Source organism: Ictalurus furcatus, chromosome 11 (genome assembly GCF_023375685.1).
Source record: "Ictalurus furcatus strain D&B chromosome 11, Billie_1.0, whole genome shotgun sequence".
Lineage (NCBI taxonomy): Eukaryota > Metazoa > Chordata > Actinopteri > Siluriformes > Ictaluridae > Ictalurus > Ictalurus furcatus.
In genome coordinates this window covers 587673-606608 of record NC_071265.1, presented here as the reverse complement: position 1 = coordinate 606608, position 18936 = coordinate 587673, and the positions used below count along the sequence as shown (strand labels likewise).

The following is an 18936-nucleotide window of genomic DNA, read 5'->3' as shown; positions in this document are numbered from 1 at the left end:
AAAAAGTATCATCCTGTTTACAAATTTTCAGAAAATGTTGTATTTTAAAAATCTGTTGAAAATGTGTTACATGGAGAGTAATTATGAAGAATCTTATTATAAACTTATATTATTTTAGAAGTACTTTGCGAGAAGCGATCCACATTTCACTTATCTTTGCACATATGACATATGACGTTTTCCATTTAGAGCATATACTAGACACAAGCCTGTTCACAGACATTAAAGATTTACCATTATTTATTATTATTATTATTATTATTAAAATGTACAGTATCACTACCACTGATTGAGAGTAATGGAATGCTATTGGCCGAGGACCTATAACAAAGGTGTGTCCTATAATAGAGCTCTAAAATGATCTGAAATGCTTTTTGTAATGTTGATGAAATCTTCCACAGAAACATTCATCTCTTTTTAATACCAAGAAGTTATCAAGAACTCAAGAAAGTCCCCATGTTCATTCATTTATTAAATATTCAGTTCACTATCTGATATTAAGTGTTGATTATTCCATATAAATAAATGTGTGCTGTGCAAAATTAAAGCTTAAAAGAAATTTCACAAGAACCATGCTTTATGAAAAATCACATGCTAGGTCTCAAAAGCTGGATTTTGTGCACTGACGCAGTCAGTCAACGTTTCTGACGCGCCTCTATGACGCGTGACGCTTTCATCCGGGTTCTGTGTGACGTGCACACTTTCCAACATGGCGGCGTCAGGTGAGCTGAATGTGCACTGCGGTCTGTGTGAATTTTGAAGGAAACTCGAAAAGCAATGTCTTCGACTGGAGCTTTGCTTTAGGGAGATGGATACTTACTGTCTATTCATGATAACCAGTGAGGCGTTTGGGGGGGAAAATTACCGAAAAAGAGTGTTGTACAAGCAAGCGGCGGGTTAGCCAGTCAGTTCGCTAGCTAGCTAGCAAGTCATGTGGTCTGTCTTGCTCGCGCGCTGTCGGTTGTTTTATTTAGTCTCGTCGTTGACTCGTATGCAAACGTGTGCCGTTCTTGAGTAGTTTTCTTATAAGAATCGGCGCTGAATTGTGCGGTTTTGTGCGCAGCGAAGTGGCGTGCTAATGACGAAGTGCGTTTTCTGCGCATGCGCACAACGCTTTCAGAGGAGGGCTTTTCCACGTGTAGTGCGCAGCAGTGTCGTCGCACACGGGTTGTCACCCGCAGACGTTTTTTTTATTATTTTTTTTTATTACGATTTGTACGCATCCTGTACAAAAAAAACACAACATCCCGGTGACGTTTTAATAAACTCTAAGTATTGAATTGATATAATGTTTACTTGGACAGTTATTAACCAGCAGAGGGGTCGAGGCTGTGTCCAAGATGGCTTACAGTGTATAGACTGAACACACGCACCACTGAATACTGCACTGTTCCTCATGGCAGTAGTGTCCAGGATGTGAGAATTAACGTGTCCGCGTGTACTGACCAGTTATGTGAACTCCACACGTCTTATCAGATCATTTGTGCACCCAGTTTTTCCATCATGATTAAAATGTCACGTAAACAAACTCACCAATAGATTAAGGGAATTAAAATGTCCATTAATCCTTTTCGAGAGTTATAGCCGTCTGATATCTGATTACTTTTCACTATCGGAGATTAAAACTGACCTGTACGTTTAATCCGTGTGTAAAAATGATGATTGTTAGTATTGACCTGCGTGCAAATTGCCCAATCATGAGCGCAGATTACAGAACGAGCTGTTTATACACTCCGTATATATAATCTCTGTGTACATGCTCACTACGCGTAATCCGATCCAACGTTATGCAAGCGTCTTGTAAAATAAGAACTATACATTAATCCCGTCTGAATAGGGCTTTATTTTGAGACTGTCTTCTTGTTAAAATGAACAACTAGTCAAACAGATCAATAATGCCTTTTACTCATTTACTAATACTACCGGTAATAAGCATAATTGTTCCAGGGATAACCTCACAATAAATAAAGTGTTTGTCATGTTGTTTTTTTGTGTACGTCCTCTAAATGTTATAGTTAATGTTATTTCCATGCCTGTCCACCCGCTCCCAGTTATTTTAGATTGATTAATATCTCTAACATGCACTGCTTTGTTCTTCCCGTGTTTTTGTTGCACTAGGAGCGAACGGAGACTCAAACACACGTGCGTAGACATTGAACTTTTATTTTATTTAACAGATTATTAAAATGATCAAATCAGTTTATTCAGTTTAAGGTGTTTGTTTTATATTCTGCCTGAGCTCTGGGTTATTAATGGATTATTAGGGTGTGTTAGGGGCGGGGTGATATGGCAAAAAAAACATCATGATAGTTGAAGACATTTTTGTGATGCACAAAACGTGTCACAATGTGTGGATTTACTATCAAACTGCTTGGCTAAACTGTAGTGTTGCATTTACAGTGAATGTTCTACATAAATATGATTGAAAACATCGTCAGAGTTTCACACAAGTCCTAAAAGTAGATAAAGAGAACCCAATTAAACAAATGATACTAAAATATTATACTTGGTCATTTATTTAGTGAGGAAAATATTACATATCTGTGAGAGGTAAAAGTATGTGCACCTTTGCATTCAGTATGTGCTGTGACCCCCTTGTGCAGTAATCACTGCAGATAAATTTTTGGGGTAACTGTTGATCAGTCCTGCACATCGGCTTGGAGGAGTTTTATCCTGTTCCTCAGTACAGAACAGCTTCAACTCTGGGATGTTGGTGGGTTTCCTCACATGAACAGCTTACTTCAGGTTCTTCCACAACATTTCTACTGGATTAAGGTCAGGACTTTGACTTGGACGTTCCAAAACATGAACTTTATTCTTCTTTAAGCGTTCTTTGGTAGAACGTCTCGTGTGTTTAGGATCGTTGTCTTGCTGCATGACCCACTTTCTCTTCAGATTCAGTTCATGGACAGATGTCCTGATATTTTCCTTTAGAATTCGCCGGTATAATGCACAATTCATTGTTCCATCAGTGATGGCGAGTCGTCCTGGTCCAGATGCAGCAAAACAGGTCCAAACCCTGACACTACTACCACCACCATGTTTCACAGATGGGATAAGGTTCTTCTGCTGGAATGCAGTGCTTTCCTTTCTCCAAACATAACACTTCTTATTTAAACCAAAAAGTTCTATTTTGGTCTATTCATACATCCACAAAACATTTTCCATTAGTCTTCTGACTCGTCCACGTGATCTTTATCAAACTGCAGAAGAGCAGCTATGTTCTTTATGGAGAGCAGAGGCTTTCTCCTTGTAACCCTGCCATGCACACCGTTGTTGTTCAGTGTTCTCCTGATGGTGGACTCATGAACATTAGCATTAGCCAATGTGAGAGAGGACTTCAGTTGGTTAGAAGTTCCCCTGGGTTCCTCTGTGTCCTCGTGGACTATTACACGTCTTGCTCTTGGAGTGATCTTTGTTGGTCTCCACTCCTGGGCAGGGGAACCATGGTGTTGAATTTCCTCCATTTGTACATAATCTGCCTGACTGTGGATTGGTGGAGTCCAAACATTTTGATGAGACATACTTCTTGTTGTCACGGTAACATTGAAACTAAACCTTGCTCCAGTCCAACACACAACTTTGGATCGGATTACATGCAGCCTATATATGTATGTGTATATATATATAATATAAGATGATATATTATTATTTGCTAGAATAAGAAGGAAGAAAGTGTGAGTATTTAGCCTTTGCTAACAGTCAGTTGAGTAGTACTTTAGCTAAGCGACAGTTTGCTCAGTTTAGTTAAACTTGAGTTAGGATATTGGTGAGCTTGTTTAACTGAGGAAGTTTAAAGAAATTGTGATCGTTACTACAGTTAATGGTGCAGCCTTGAATTTACCCGACCTTGTTTACTATCTTCCTAACGTCAGACATTTTCCCTTACGCTGTTAATTAGGTGTGAGACAGAACTCCGTGTTCTTGAATATCGCGATACAGAATAGCGGAGAGAGGAATTTGCTGCTCGTATCGTGATATTTCTGTGTAATATTCGTTAGGAGTGAGTTCGACGTCCTCGTGCACACTACGTGGTGGCGGCGGCGGTGTTTGAGGTAAGATACAGAGCAGGAAGTTTGCGAGTGGGAACCGAACAGCCTCGATGCGTGCTACTTAACAGGTAGCTCCTGAAGGAATTTACCGTAAACCTGCGAGTATTCGTGCAGCCGGGTTTCTATCACGGCCGGCCTGACCGCGCTCTGAAACACGAGTTAAAATCAGAGCTGTGCTCGATGTGAGGCGCGCTCACGTCTAAAACCATTCAGAAGCACATTGCGTGCTGTGACGTGACCAGAAACTCGTTTCAGAGCGATGAGGAAATGTACGAAATCCTACGGCGAGTGTTTTCCTGATCTGTACGGTGAAACAGGTCAGTGTGACGCGCTCCAGCGTTCAGGTGGAGGTCAGACAGCAGGAGGAGCAGGAGCTGATGTGAGGACAATAATTTGTTATTCATTTAGTCGTTTCAAGTCAAATCTATCACCAAACAAACAACCTTTCCATATTAATCGGGCTGCCACGGAGCAGATTACAATAACGTTAACAAAAGGGTGAAATTACACCTTAAATTATAAACCCTGATCCACTTGTCTTACGGTACAGTGCGCCGATATTGCAGCGGTTTGATTTGTTATCATTACAGAACACACGGATTCGAATTTAAAGGTTTATTTGTGTCAACGTCTGGTGAAGCCTGTACGTGGATTCGTCTTGTATCTCGGCTCCAGCGTATCGTCTCGGTCCTGATCTTATTGTATTTATTGAGAGAAATAAAGAACGTAAACTGTCCTTTCTTAAAAGTAAAGCCAAAAACACACAAAAATCAACGAGTTCTTGTCCATGTGCCATGGCTAGTATAAGGCATTTATTTATTTATTTATTTATTTATTTATTTGGGTGTCGCCCTCTAAAAAAAAAAAAAAAAAAGGCTGAAGTAAAATATCAGTCTGTTGTTTAGGCGTATTGGAGATATCGCGCTGCTTATCTCTATTCACCCCGGTGACTTGTGTTTATCTTCAAGTCCACCTGGTTTAGCGCGAGTATCGCTTTCAACGTCTAAACCCACTGACACTTACACACAGAAGAAACCACTCTGTGTCCTGCTGCTAATATAAAAGAATGAGCGATAAGCAGACTTCCTGATGTTAATAATTTCCCTACAGCAGCACGTCCTGAAGTGTTTTATTCCTCTCATACCACAGCCAGCAATTACATTAATATAATAGAGCATTAATATAAACCTGTGATTTGCAGCTGCGCTACTGTCAGAGAAGATTAATCAGCACCTTCTGATCAATCATGATCCAGAACTCGACAGCACTGTGATATATATAATAATAGGGCTTTGTTTCTGTTGAAATGGTGGTTTAAATCTTTAGAGATTGACTGTTTTGATAACTGATAATCCATCGCTGGAACTATCCGGGTTACTATCGCTGACAAATTTTGTCATTTTATTTGAAGGGGTTTTTTTTTTTTTATTCATTTTCTCTATTTTTATTTGTTATTCGGAGCGTTATTTTTTGGTTCAGTTAGGATGTATGTCTTTTATTTACTTTAACATTTATTAATGTTTAATATGTATATTGAGTGTTTGTTTTCATTCAGTATCGGTTTTAAAATCAGGTGATCAAGCGGTTATCGTAAAATCCTCTATCGCTAGACCTCTAGTGATCGATCGTGGTGTTTCTTTTTTCTTTCTGCAGCGAAGAAGACTAAGAAGAAGGGGAAGACTTTAACTCTGACGGACTTCCTGGCAGAGGACAGCAGTGGATCTGGAACGACTGTGTATCCCCCCGCGAAGGCCACCAGCTGGGCAGATGAGACTGAAGACCTAGAAGGAGAAGGTGAGTTAAAACAGGGGCTAAATGTTTTTAAAACTTCTGCAGAGGTGCTAGCACGGAGGGTTTAGCTGTAGCGTGTACGATTTGAGACCCATCGCTATGGCGATATCACTGAAAACTAAACGGTTGTTACGTGAATAAAACCTTCCTGCTGTCAAATCCAAGTCGCTGTAAGAAAAGGAAAGGATGCGGGATGTGGAAGCCGCTCTTGCACACGGTTTGAACCTTTTTACTTCATAGATTTGATCTATGTGAACTTTGAACTGTGAGTTCGTGAACTTCGTGGTCTAGTGAGCTGAAAACAGTGTCAGAAAACCTCTAACACACACCTCTCTGTCTCTCCGCAGTGTCCACTTCCTGGCACAACCCTGAAGATTCGTATCGTGCCCCGCCCATCGACCGCTCCATCCTGCCCACGGCTCCTCGTGCGGCCCGGGAGCCCAATGTCGACCGGTCACGTCTGCCCCGCAGCCCACCCTACACCGCCTTCCTGGGAAATCTGCCCTATGATGTCACTGAAGAGTCCATCAAACAGTTCTTCAGGGGCCTCGCGGTGAGACGGGTGTAGTCCGGTGTTGAGAATTAATATGCTTTCAGATGAATATTCATGAGCTTATAATGTCTCGTAAACCACACACACACAGTGAAAACTGACACTCGGTCTTTTCTCTTCAGCAACCAGGGATTCGCGTTTTTACCTTCGTCCTCCAGGACACAGCCGGGCCGATATTCTGAAGCGCTCTAAATAAATAATGGCACCCTACATAATGCCCAATAAACATTCCAGTCCAAAAACATGTTCTGTAGGCTGATTGTCTGATAGTTTTAACTTTCCTGTTACACCTTGACGTTACGTTTTCAGGTTTCACGTTACAGTCTGATGTTGCACCTTGAGGAAGCGAGTCAAACACAACATAAAAAAGGACGCACCTCACGTCATTTTAGGGAACGTTTGTGTCTGTTTTATGTTGTGTTGCAACACGCATGTAAGAGAGTAAGTGTGTAAATTTGTGGGGTGTGTGTGTTCTCAGATCAGTGCTGTGCGTTTGCCACGTGAACCCAGTAACCCTGAGAGACTGAAGGGCTTCGGTTACGCCGAGTTTGATGACGTCGACTCGATGCTCCGTGCGCTCACTCTCAATGAGGAGGTAGAGTTACACACCGCACACGTGACTGTTATATACGTCATCGTTCAGTGCTTTACATTCAGTGTTTACTGTGTGTGTGTGTGTGTGTGTGTGTGTGTGTGTGTGTGTGTGTAGAACCTGGGGAACAGACGCATTCGAGTAGATATCGCAGATCAGTCCAATGACAAAGGTAAGTGAATGTGGTGGAGATAAACTCTGAGAGATTCCTGTAGACTGGTGTGTGTGTGTGTGTGTGTATATATGTGTGTGTATATATATGTATATAGTATATACGGTATAGATGGTCGTCATGTTTATATATTTTCCTTAGAGAAATATCTTTAGATCTAATTTATATTGCCTTTAAAGGTGATAATAGTATACATCTACTTTATTATCTGAAAATGCAGTTGGAGAAGAAACCAAACCCCACGTCTTTATTCATGTGTTTTACAGATAAACGTGTTCTGCTATCGATTTGATCGTATTTGTAAATGTAAGAGAATATTAAACCCGTTGCTAGACTTTTTTAAAATTTTTTTAATTAATTATAGGATTATAGGACATCATCTTGAGCTAGTTTGTTATTCCACTAGCAGACAATTTGCCCCCAAAAAGGAATTAAAATGATCTGCCAATGCAGCACGACTTTCATTTATATAAGCAATAAAATATAAGGTAAATGATAAAAAATAAGTAAATAGTCTAAAGTTGTAAAAAGAAAGATTGAATAAAGAAGGAAATAATAATAATAATAATAATGTACATATTATTGTGTGATAATAAATATCGGTACATGCTTGTCATGAGTGCTTTTGTGTTCGTGTTTTCTTTCCTCCGCAGAGCGAGATGGAGGTTCGATGTCGGGGCGTGATCGTGGGCGTGGTGGTGGCGGTGGCGGCGATGGCGGTCCTGATAAGACGGATTCCGATTGGAGGGCTCGTCCCAGTGCGGAGCAGGATGACGGACCGCGTCGAGACAACGGTTTCGGAGAGAGTGTGTGATATATCACATGACCACAGTTTTATTCCACGTGTTTACATCTTTATCGTTTACAGACCTCTTTTCTTTCTCAGGGTCACGTGACCGGTACGAGCCCGATCGATTCAGGGATGGGCCGCGGCGCGACGATCGCTTCAGCGGCCGCGATCGCTATGACGACCGGGAGCGCTACGATGACCGAGGGGGCAGGGACTACGACCGTGGAGGTTAGTGGCTCAGCGGAAAATATTTATCATGTTTATTTGTCTCGGTGTGAGCTTTTGGTCAGCACGTGGTCATGTGATTCGCAGGTTACGACTCCCGTGGCGGAGGAAGGCGGGCGTTCGGCAGTGGCTACAGGCGCGATTTCGACGACAAGCGAGATGGAGATCGCTTCGGAGAGGACCGCTATGAAAGACGGGACGCCGGGCGTGAAGAGAGAGGTACAGGACTGTGTGTGTGTATATATGTGTGTGTGTGTGTGTGTATATGTATATATATATATATATATATATATATATATATATATATATATATATACACAAATTTTATATTCTTTTTATTTATAATATAGAAAATTTGATGATTTTGTGATAAATTGACACTTCGGAGAGATCATGGGTATCGTGATGGCTTTTTTGTAAACATTTATTTATTTATTTATTTATTTATTTATTTATTAATAATTATAGACTGAATGGAAGCTGATAATTTGATCAGTTTTTAAAATGTAATCTTTAAAATTAATTAAAATTTGTAAATCTGTACAATTGGGGGATTTTTCTTAATAGATATTTTTTCCCTCCTCATCAAACCGTAATATAGCGTTATAAAGATATTGTAAAGATGTAAACAAGGTTCCTACTGTAGCGTAAAATGTATTTAATTGACTTGTTAATGTAAATGGAGTCGTTTCAGATCTTTTATGCTTTTTTTTTCAAGAATCCAGTTAATGTGATTCCACTTATCCACTTATACGATCTTTTTTTAATCGACCCTCTCCCCCCCCCAGCTCCTCTTCAGAGACCCAAACTGAACCTGAAACCCCGCAGCGTTCCGAAAGAGGAGGAGCAGAGCGGAGGCTCGTCTCCTCAGGCCAACCCGAGCCGCTCTGCTTCCATATTCGGGGGTGCGAAACCCGTGGACACGGCGGCCAAGGAGCGGGAAGTGGAGGAGCGTCTGAAGAAGGAGCAGGAGCGACTGCAGAGACAGCTGGAGGAGGACAAGCCCAGACCTTCAGAGAGACGACCTCGAGACCGGTGAGGACGAGGAGGATGGAGTTAGCCATAAAGCCTCAGCATAAAGACGGAGAGAATCTAGATTGAGGGGAAAATGGGGGGAAAATACGGCACAGTGAATGTTTTATCGTATGTCCTATACTATAGTTCGTGACAGTTGTTTGGATTTGTCGCTTTACCGCGTCAGTGTTGTGCTCGGTGAGGTAACGTTAGCTAGCGTTTCCGTTCTGCTGTGTGCAGGGACCCGAGCTGGCGGAGCGAGGCGACGCCCGGTGAACACGAGCGCACAGCGAGTGAGTCCACACCCTATAGAGGTAAAGTAACACGTTAACACACGCATTTGTCCGACAGTGACACGCCTGACGGGTTTAAGTTCTTTTCGCAGTAGCCAAAAAATGGCATTTTTGCCTGTTTTGGGGGTACCTGTGTTCAGCATTGATTTGTTTTGTGATATCATACACCACAGTAGTGGTTAATGGCTCATATGTAAGTGGACACTTAAGACTTTAAGAATTAGCAGTTATTTCAAGTATTTCTTCTTTTACCTAGCCTACCTGGGGCAATATATTCAGAATAAAATGTAAAAAAAAAAAAAAAAAAAATTACAAATTGTTGTTTACTTTTAACACACGTTATATCTTCACAGCAAATGTTGATATCAACTCTATTTCTGGTCTCAAAGATGCCCCAAGTACTTGACCATGAACACCCAAAATATAAGGACGTTATCTCTAACCACTAAAATTGTGTGTAATGTTATCCAAACACAGGTAAAAACCTCTCCAAAATGGCACAAAACCTCTCCAAATTGTACCAAACGTCTCCAAATGACATAAAACCTCTCTAAATGGCACAAAGCTTATAAAAATGGCACAAAACCTTTATAAATTGCAGACTTCTAGAAATAGCAAACATTAAAAAAAAAAAAATGCATAAAATAACCTCTCTAAATGGCACAATATAAAAACAAATAGCAATAGCATGAAGTCTGTTACACAATGTGTAATTTCACACACACACAAAAAAGTCTGAAACATACTCATAAAATATAATGTTTATTAAAAATAGCACCAGAGCCCCATTAGCCAGCACTGTCACATAATATTCTAGTCACGTATAGGCATGCAGAAGGTGCTGTTTCCACCTCCGATGACATGGACGTGGGGTTGGATGTTAGGAGGCAAAAAAAACCATTTAAAAAAAGCAGAAAAATGTAAAAATTGGAACTAGAAGTTGAGAACATGAATAGGAGTACAAAACGTTTGAACAAGTAAAAAAAGACTGTTTGAAAATTGCTCTGAACGGTTGAGCTCACAGAGCTTGGCTGTCCTTGAGATCATGCCACTCAGTGAAACAAAGACGGTCCGGTATAATGCAGAGAGGGACATCACAAGACTGGCACTTATAAATTGTTTTGCTGTACTTCTTCCTTTGAAGGCAGAGTACACAGTGTCTCCTCCCAGCTGAGGCTTTGTCTTTCTTAGCAGAGGCAAAGACGTCCATGATGGTTACTGGGTAGCATGGCCTGCTCTCTGCAACCTGCAACACTTCGCCAACAGCTGCAGCTTCCACTGGCTCGGGGGCTCCATCTGAACTTGTGGCTTCAGCACTCCCAAAATCCACAAGCTGCTAGCACAGGACCTCTCTGAATTTCTTCTGCGTGAGAGGTTTCTGCTGTCTATCTTGCGTTTGCTCTTTATGAATAATATAAATAGTTTACCACAGCTATATCAATAAAATGCAGAAAGAGCTTCCTGTACCACTTCATTGTCTTTTTTGACACAGTCAAGTATTTAATGAGCGCATCGGAGAGGTCAACTCCCCCCATGTACTCATTGTACGCCTTCACTGCTTCAGGAACAGGGATGGCTTGTGAAGACCAAGTGCCATCTGGTTTCTTGACCCGACGCTGAACTGTGTCTCCACTATATACCTTGTGGACTGTTGAACAGACCGTGACCTCGTGTGCGTCCATGCACTTGACATACAGGAGTGGACCTTTTCTGTTCCATCTAATGTTCCCCCTGGTGGCTTTCTTAGGAAGAACATTGATTTTTGTCTTTGGAAAACGAATTCTGTTTTCCTGGATGGTACCACAAGCCCCATACCATTTCCTGTGAAGATCCTGAAAGAGAGTGGTACTAGTGTAAAATTTGTCTACATATATATGGTACCCTGTGCCAAGTGAGGAGGATGTCAACAGGTCCAGAACAGCATCATGGCTCAGGCCCTTTCCAGAATGGGACTGACCTCTTCCCTGGTCCATCCATCCATCCATCTTCTATACCGCTTTATCCTTTTCAGGGTCACGGGGAAGCCTGGAGCCTATCCCAGGGAGCATCGGGCACAAGGCGGGGTACACCGTGGACAGGGTGCCAATCCATCGCAGGGCACACGAACACATACACGTTCACACACCCCTACGGACACTTTGGACATGCCAATCAGCCTACCATGCATGTCTTTGGACTGGGGTAGGAAACCGGAGTACCTGGAGGAAACCCCCCGCAGCACGGGGAGAACATGCAAACTCCAACTCTTCCGTGGTAGATGCTGAAATTCGAGGTGTAGCCATTCCTCGAATGGGCCAGGACAAACAATTTGAAACCCCACTTTGTGGGTTTTTCCTTCATGTATTGTTTCAGGCCAATATGAGACTTTGTGGCTACCATCCTTTCATCAATGGCCAGGTTCTGGTGAGGCTGGTAATATGCCCTGCATGCCACTAAGAGCTGCTCCATAAGGGGCTTCACACGAAAGAGACGATCGTGGCCAGTGGAGCCTTTCAGCCGGTCATTATGCTCGTTGTCTTTAACATTGCTCATATGCAGGTTCCAGAATATTGCTTCAAATCTGCAGCCTGACATGACCAAGGTGGGGAATGGGAAATTGTGGAGCTGATCCTTTCTCCATAAATCTCCAGCTCTTGTTGGCCTGATTAGACCACCATAAATAACTAGGCCCAGGAATTTGTGCATTTCCAGGCTAGTTGTTGGACGCCATGGTGTCTTCATGCCCTTCTGCTGCTTGTACTCTGCATACAGGTTTGTGTTGTTGCAGAGACTCATAATTGCAGCTTTATCAAAAAATAACTGGAACAGCTCAAGAGGGGTATGTGGCTGATGCCCGTCAAGCTGTACCCCAGGAGTGCGGGAAGGAGAAAAGGGATGTTGTATGGGAGACACATCATCTTCGTCAATACTGGGCCACCTGTCCTGTTCCGGTTGTGTTGCAAGTGCAGGAGCACTAGCTCTCCTAATGGTAGAAATGGGTGACATATGAGTGCTGCCTCTTCTGTCTTCTGACAGGTCTGGCTGGGGGAGGGGGGGGTTGTTGCTATGGAAAGCTCTAGGTGAGTGCTGGGGGAGTAGGACTCAGAAGAAGTGATTGGAGGATCAGGAGCATTTTCTTCTTCCCTGCAATAATAATTAATCACGAAAAATACCCAACATAATTATTACATAATATTTAGTATAAAAGACAACATTTATTGTATAATTTTTGCACAAGTTGCTTATTACTACATGAAGTGCAAGACAAAACATTTTTATGCTACATGCCAAAAACCACCCCGCAGTCATGTGCCATGCCAAAAAAACCTGCCGTCGTGCGCCATGCAAAAAATCAGTGCCATTCTACACGTAAACGGGAATTTTGACAATGCAAGAAAAAAACATAGCAAAATAGCTTACATGTCAAGAAGCGGGTCCAATCCTTGCTGGAATGCTTGCTCCTCATCTGTATCCACGCTATCTTCCTCCGAAAAACCCTCGAATTCTTCGCTAGTGTCACTCCTAAATATTCCTCCAAAACCTCTGGCAAAGCCAGGCTTTTTTTGGGAATGCGCCATCATTATAAACCGCGCGCTGAGTGAAAAGCAAAGGAAACTGCTGAGAAAACTATCTGAGACCGCAAATGTAACAAAGACCAAAACACACCAAAACTCACTATCAGCTTTTGGGGGAAGTCAACTAGGTGTAAATAGCCATCAAGGGTGGTTGCATAACAAACCCGTCTGGCCCTACAAGCTGATTCGCCTGTCCGCGCTGACTGCCAGCATATAGACAGCTCTAGACCAATAAGTGGCACGTAAACTGGCAAGTGCCGACGTTTACGCATTGCTATAACTCTGTCTCTGAATGGTCAATTTTAGCAATTGAGGTGTCGTTTGAAAGCTCGAAGTGTCTACAATTGGTCCAGGTTTTGATTAGGTTTTTTAGAATGTATCTCAGTTCAGTTTATGGCTAATTACTAAATTCCAGAGGAGTGGGATACCAAGACACTTAATGCATTTTGAAGAGGACATTTTTGACTAAATATGGAACTTTGCATTTGTTTTCTTCAATAAAGCTGTTGGACTATATACCAATGGAAATGTGCATGATTTATAAAACCGCGAGCGAACTGGATTTTCATTACTATGTAGGTAATGTAAGGTAGTAAACGTTTATACAAGTCCGATCTTGGGTTTAAATGTTAATTTCTTGGGATTAAATGTTAATTTTATTGTGGCAGTTGTATACGGTGTTTTACTATCAAAAAAGCTTTAGTCGTGCTCTCCGATTTATCTCTGTCCCAGTGTTTTTGTGGAGAGGTGTGAATTGCTTGCCCAGCAGGGGGCTCAAACTCCGCCCCCTTTCCCATCCCCCCGCTCACCAGCAGTTAAGCACACAGTCATGAAACTGCACACACAGAAAGCCAACAGTGTCCTGACTAATCTTATACCAGAACTGCTGTGATAAAATAATTCATTTGCTTATACTAATTGAAAATGTCCGATAAGTAATTGGAATGGAACACCATGTGTCAAGGTTTATGGGTTTAAACAGTGACGCACCTGACGGGTTTAAACAGTGGCGTGCCTCACGGGTGTGCTAAAGGATGGAAATCAGCAGATTTGGGTCGGATGTCCTAGAATAAGAGTGCATAACGTTGGGGGGGGGGGGGGGGTAGCGAAAGGTTATTTTACTGTAAAATACATTTATTTATTTGCTTAATGTAGATGTTTTAAAGCTGCAGTTTTTAACATTTATGTGATTATTACAAGCCTAAAAATTTTCAGATATATTGCCAGAAATTATCTCCGCCCCATAATCACTGCTCAATTCTGCTACTTTTATTTAAACTGATATTTATGTATTTTTTATTGATTTAGTAATTAGGCTGTTTGTTTGCTTGTGTATTTACTTATGTTTATTATTTAGTTATTTATTTATTTATTTGCTTGTATGCATGTTTGGATATTTACTTCTCTTTTTTTCTGGGTTTCTTTGATTTCTTGCTTTTTTATTAAATTATTTACTTATTTAGTCAGTTTTGGGGCTTTTTGCTTATTTACCTGTTTGATTGCATGTTTAGTTAATTAGTTTATTTATTTGCTTGTTTATTTTTTTTATTTTATTGATTTGGTTATTTACTTCAAAAGAAACGTTATAAGTTGTTTATATTTTGTTGCAGATCATCTCGCGGACAGTAGGAGGCGCTAAACATTACCTTACGCACTGCGTTATTCATTAGTGCTTATAATTAATGAGACGTTTAATGCCATCCAACATTTATTTTGTAGTAAAATCTGCAGGGTTTATTGTTGGTCTGTTTTCACTTTTGTTAACAGTTTAATACATTACCCATAATGCTGTTCAAGTAGCTGCAAATAGTGACGCTTCATCAGCTTTGACATTTCAACAAATAACATCAACCAACAAATTAACAACAGCGGACATTTTTAGGGGGCCATGCACCAAGTGCTATCATTACATTTGGACCATTTAGCTCCGCCCACTCACATTTACAGTATAATCATTTGCATAATATACTAAATTAATTTAGAGTCCTAGGACCAATCCTTGGGATTTTTTTCCCCAAATATTGTGACAAACTTGGTTGTAAAATGACCTGTCTGTATCGGAATCATTTTCAGAAACGTGTGTGTAAACAACATGGCCGCCAGGTGCCGCAGCTATCAATGCTCGGAGAGCTTTATTTACTCAAGGAGCTGTAACTCATGGTTGGTCGTGTGGATTTGCAAAAAGTCGAAAAGCACGTTCAGGAGAAGATTCTGATGACGTGTGGGGCTTGGTCATTTAAAGGAGGCGGGGTTAAATTTCAATCGATGCTTGAGAACCGTAAGCCATTTTGAGCTGAAATTTGGTGTACGTCATATTTGTGGTAATCTTTTTTTTTTTTTTTTTGCAAATCTAATAGTCGGCATTATTTATATTAAAAAAAAAATTACATAGCCGCTATCACCCAATCAGATTTCAGCAGGCTTTTCACATGGTTAGCATTGACTGACTGTCATGAGACTTGAACAGTATGTTTATCTGTGGCCTCTTTAGTGTTTTATCTAACTTGGAATGAACTGGCCACTGGGGGCACTGTTTGTGAAAGGTGCTTGGACCCCACTGATCATTGCTTTCTGCTATATTTTAATTCAATTCAGTTTTATTTGTGTAGCGCTTTTAACAAAGGACACTGTCCCAAAGCAGCTTTACAGAAATGTATGAATATTTTAGGGTTTGTTTTGGACATCGCTGATTAAATCTGATGTGTGTGTGTGTGTAGGTTCTAAGCATCATGAAAGTGAGCATTCAGAAAATGAAGTGGAGGAACCCACCTCTCCTGGGTCCCGCCCACCAGCCTCCCCCAGTCAAGGAGCTCTGCAACTGAAGGTGATGCCGGCTCCTCCGCCAAAGGAGAATGCCTGGGCAAAACGGGGCACAGGGGGCGGGCCTAACACTGCACCTTCATCCGCGCGTGGAAGCGCGGCTCCGAAGTCAAGCAGGTGAGAAATTGCAGTGACTGTATTTTCGCACCATTTGCTTGTTGCGTTTAACCTTTTGTTCTTTTTCTCTTTGCAGCTCCTCAAATTCAGATGAACCTATATCTGAAAAAGGTTCGAGTGCCACACCCACTTAGTGCACATAAACAGAAATGCAGCTTAAATAGCAAATGCATGCATCATTATTATATTTATGTGTGTGTGTGTGTTTAGATGAGAATCAGTTGGATGGTGTACGACCGGAGAAAGGCGTGTCTCAGGGAAGAGGGGGCGGGGCAGTGAAAGGAGGAGGAGGATGGGGTCGAGGAGTTGATCGAGCAGGAGATGGGCCTGACCAAGACAGACAACGAGAACCAACAGACAAGTGAGAACATTCACAAATCTAATGTTTGGAAAATTGCATAGTGTGTCATAAATTCCTAATGTTTTAGTTTGGGGTGTTTTTTTTTCTCCGCATATACATTTGTTTAGTTGCTTACATGCTTGCATATTTACTTTGTTTATTTATTTAATTAGGTATTTGCTTGTGTATTTACTTTTTTGTTCTTTATTTGCTTGCATTTATTTGTTGTTGTTTTTCAGTTTGAATATGTAAATATTAGGAAATTCCACATAAATTTATGTATTTCTGATCATTAGGAAAGAGAGCAGGCGAGAGCCCAGACCCGCACCAGAGCCAAAGCCGTTCGAGGAGACTGCCGTTCCGGTGAGTCCTTTACATCCACCACCGTCTGTCCTCTAAATCCACCACATCCGCCACCGTCTGTCCTCTATATCCACCACATCCGACACAGTCTGTCCTCTACATCTGCCACCGTCTGTCCTGTACGTCCACCACCGTCTGTCCTGCACATCCGCCACCGTCTGTCCCGCACATCCACCACATCCGCCACCGTCTGTCCCGCACATCCACCTCATCCGCCACCGTCTGTCCTGCACATCCACCACATCCGCCACATCCGCCACCGTCTGTCCTGCACGTCCGCCACCGTCTGTCCTGCACGTCCGCCACCGTCTGTCCTGCACGTCCGCCACCGTCTGTCCTGCACGTCCGCCACCGTCTGTCCTGCACGTCCGCCACCGTCTGTCCTGCACGTCCGCCACCGTCTGTCCTGCACGTCCGCCACCGTCTGTCCTGCGCATCCACCGCGTCCGCCACCGTCTGTCCTGCGCATCCACCGCGTCCGCCACCGTCTGTCCTGCGCATCCACCGCGTCCGCCACCGTCTGTCCTGCGCATCCACCGCGTCCGCCACCGTCTGTCCTGCGCATCCACCGCGTCCGCCACCGTCTGTCCTGCGCATCCACCGCGTCCGCCACCGTCTGTCCTGCGCATCCACCGCGTCCGCCACCGTCTGTCCTGCGCATCCACCGCGTCCGCCACCGTCTGTCCTGCGCATCCACCGCGTCCGCCACCGTCTGTCCTGCGCATCCACCGCGTCCGCCACCGTCTGTCCTGCGCATCCACCGCGTCCGCCACCGTCTGTCCTGCGCATCCACCGCGTCCGCCACCGTCTGTCCTGCGCATCCACCGCGTCCGCCACCGTCTGTCCTGCGCATCCACCGCGTCCGCCACCGTCTGTCCTGCGCATCCACCGCGTCCGCCACCGTCTGTCCTGCGCATCCACCGCGTCCGCCACCGTCTGTCCTGCGCATCCACCGCGTCCGCCACCGTCTGTCCTGCGCATCCACCGCGTCCGCCACCGTCTGTCCTGCGCATCCACCGCGTCCGCCACCGTCTGTCCTGCGCATCCACCACATCCGCCACCCTCTGTCCTGCGTATCCACCACATCCGCCACCGTCTGTCCTGCGCATCCACCACATCCGCCACCGTCTGTTCTGCGCATCCACCACATCTGCCACAGTCTGTCCTGCACATCCACCACATCTGCCTCCGTCTGTCCTGTAGAGCCACCACGTCCGCCACTGTCTGTCCTCTACATCCGCCACCGTCTGTCCTGCGCATCCGCCACCGTCTGTCCTGCGCATCTGCCACCGTCTGTCCTGCGCATCCGCCACCGTCTGTCCTGCGCATCCGCCGCATCCGTCACCGTCTGTCCTGCGCATCCGCCACCGTCTGTCCTGCACATCCACCGCATCCGCCACCGTCTGTCCTGCGCATCCACCGCATCCGCCACCGTCTGTCCTGCACATCCACCACATCCGCCACCGTCTGTCCTCTACATCCACCACATCCGCCACCGTCTACATTTAAAAAATGGATTTAAGAAATTATTCCTGTTGTATATTATATACTCATTAGTTCTTGTTTTTTCTTAGTTGCTTGAATGTGTTTTCTTTTTTTTTTTTAAATAATTTTCCCCTCAGAAATTCAGCTCAGCCAGTAAATATGCTGCGCTGCTGATGGATGGTGAGCAGGTAGAGGACGAAGGTGCTGAGGATTAAACAAGAAGAAAGAAAAGAAGAGTAAACACACAAATGTGGATAATACTGAATAATAAAAAAAAATCAAATACTTGCTGAGACTTTGGATCTACCGGTTTCTGCAGTGAAGGTGGTGATAGACTGAGGAGAACCGTCGCATGGGTTCTCAGAGCTGTTCTTTAATGTTTAATGAAATTTTCTAAAAGGTAATCCAAAATTTGACTAGTTTTAATTAGTAACAGTAAAGAACAGCGTATAAACGTATATAAGCTCGTACATGCATTTAGGGATTTAAAAATGAGTAATTTGCAAGTTGTTGTTGTTATAAATAAATTCGAAAAGTATGTATAAAAAAAAAAAAAGAGGAGTCGTTTGTGCATTTATTCATTGTTCTGTGTTGTGTTCTGGACTTGCGTCGTTCATTTCATACGTTTTGTGTCCAGTTGCATTCACGCTTGAGATCGGTTAGCATTAGATCCAGGTGATCGGATCGTAAGTACAGATCTGCCCTAAGTACAGATCTGAACCGGATCCAATGTGTGATCCAATCAATCAAAACACCTTCGGACGTGGTCTGGGAC

The 18936-nt window shown here is 43.2% G+C and overlaps 1 protein-coding gene across 1 annotated transcript; it reads left to right on the top strand.

Moving 5' to 3' along the window:
- Positions 1-693: 693 nt before the first annotated feature.
- Positions 694-18717, top strand: eif4bb (eukaryotic translation initiation factor 4Bb). The gene is made up of 15 exons (XM_053636385.1): positions 694-722; positions 5706-5846; positions 6191-6396; positions 6875-6991; positions 7106-7160; positions 7814-7966; positions 8047-8178; positions 8263-8394; positions 8964-9210; positions 9430-9503; positions 15754-15973; positions 16050-16084; positions 16184-16334; positions 16610-16676; positions 18299-18717. The coding sequence occupies exons 1-15, from the start codon at positions 710-712 to the stop codon at positions 18374-18376; spliced, it is 1821 nt and encodes a 606-aa protein (XP_053492360.1). The 5' UTR covers positions 694-709; the 3' UTR covers positions 18377-18717.
- The last annotated feature ends 219 nt before the right edge of the window (positions 18718-18936 follow it).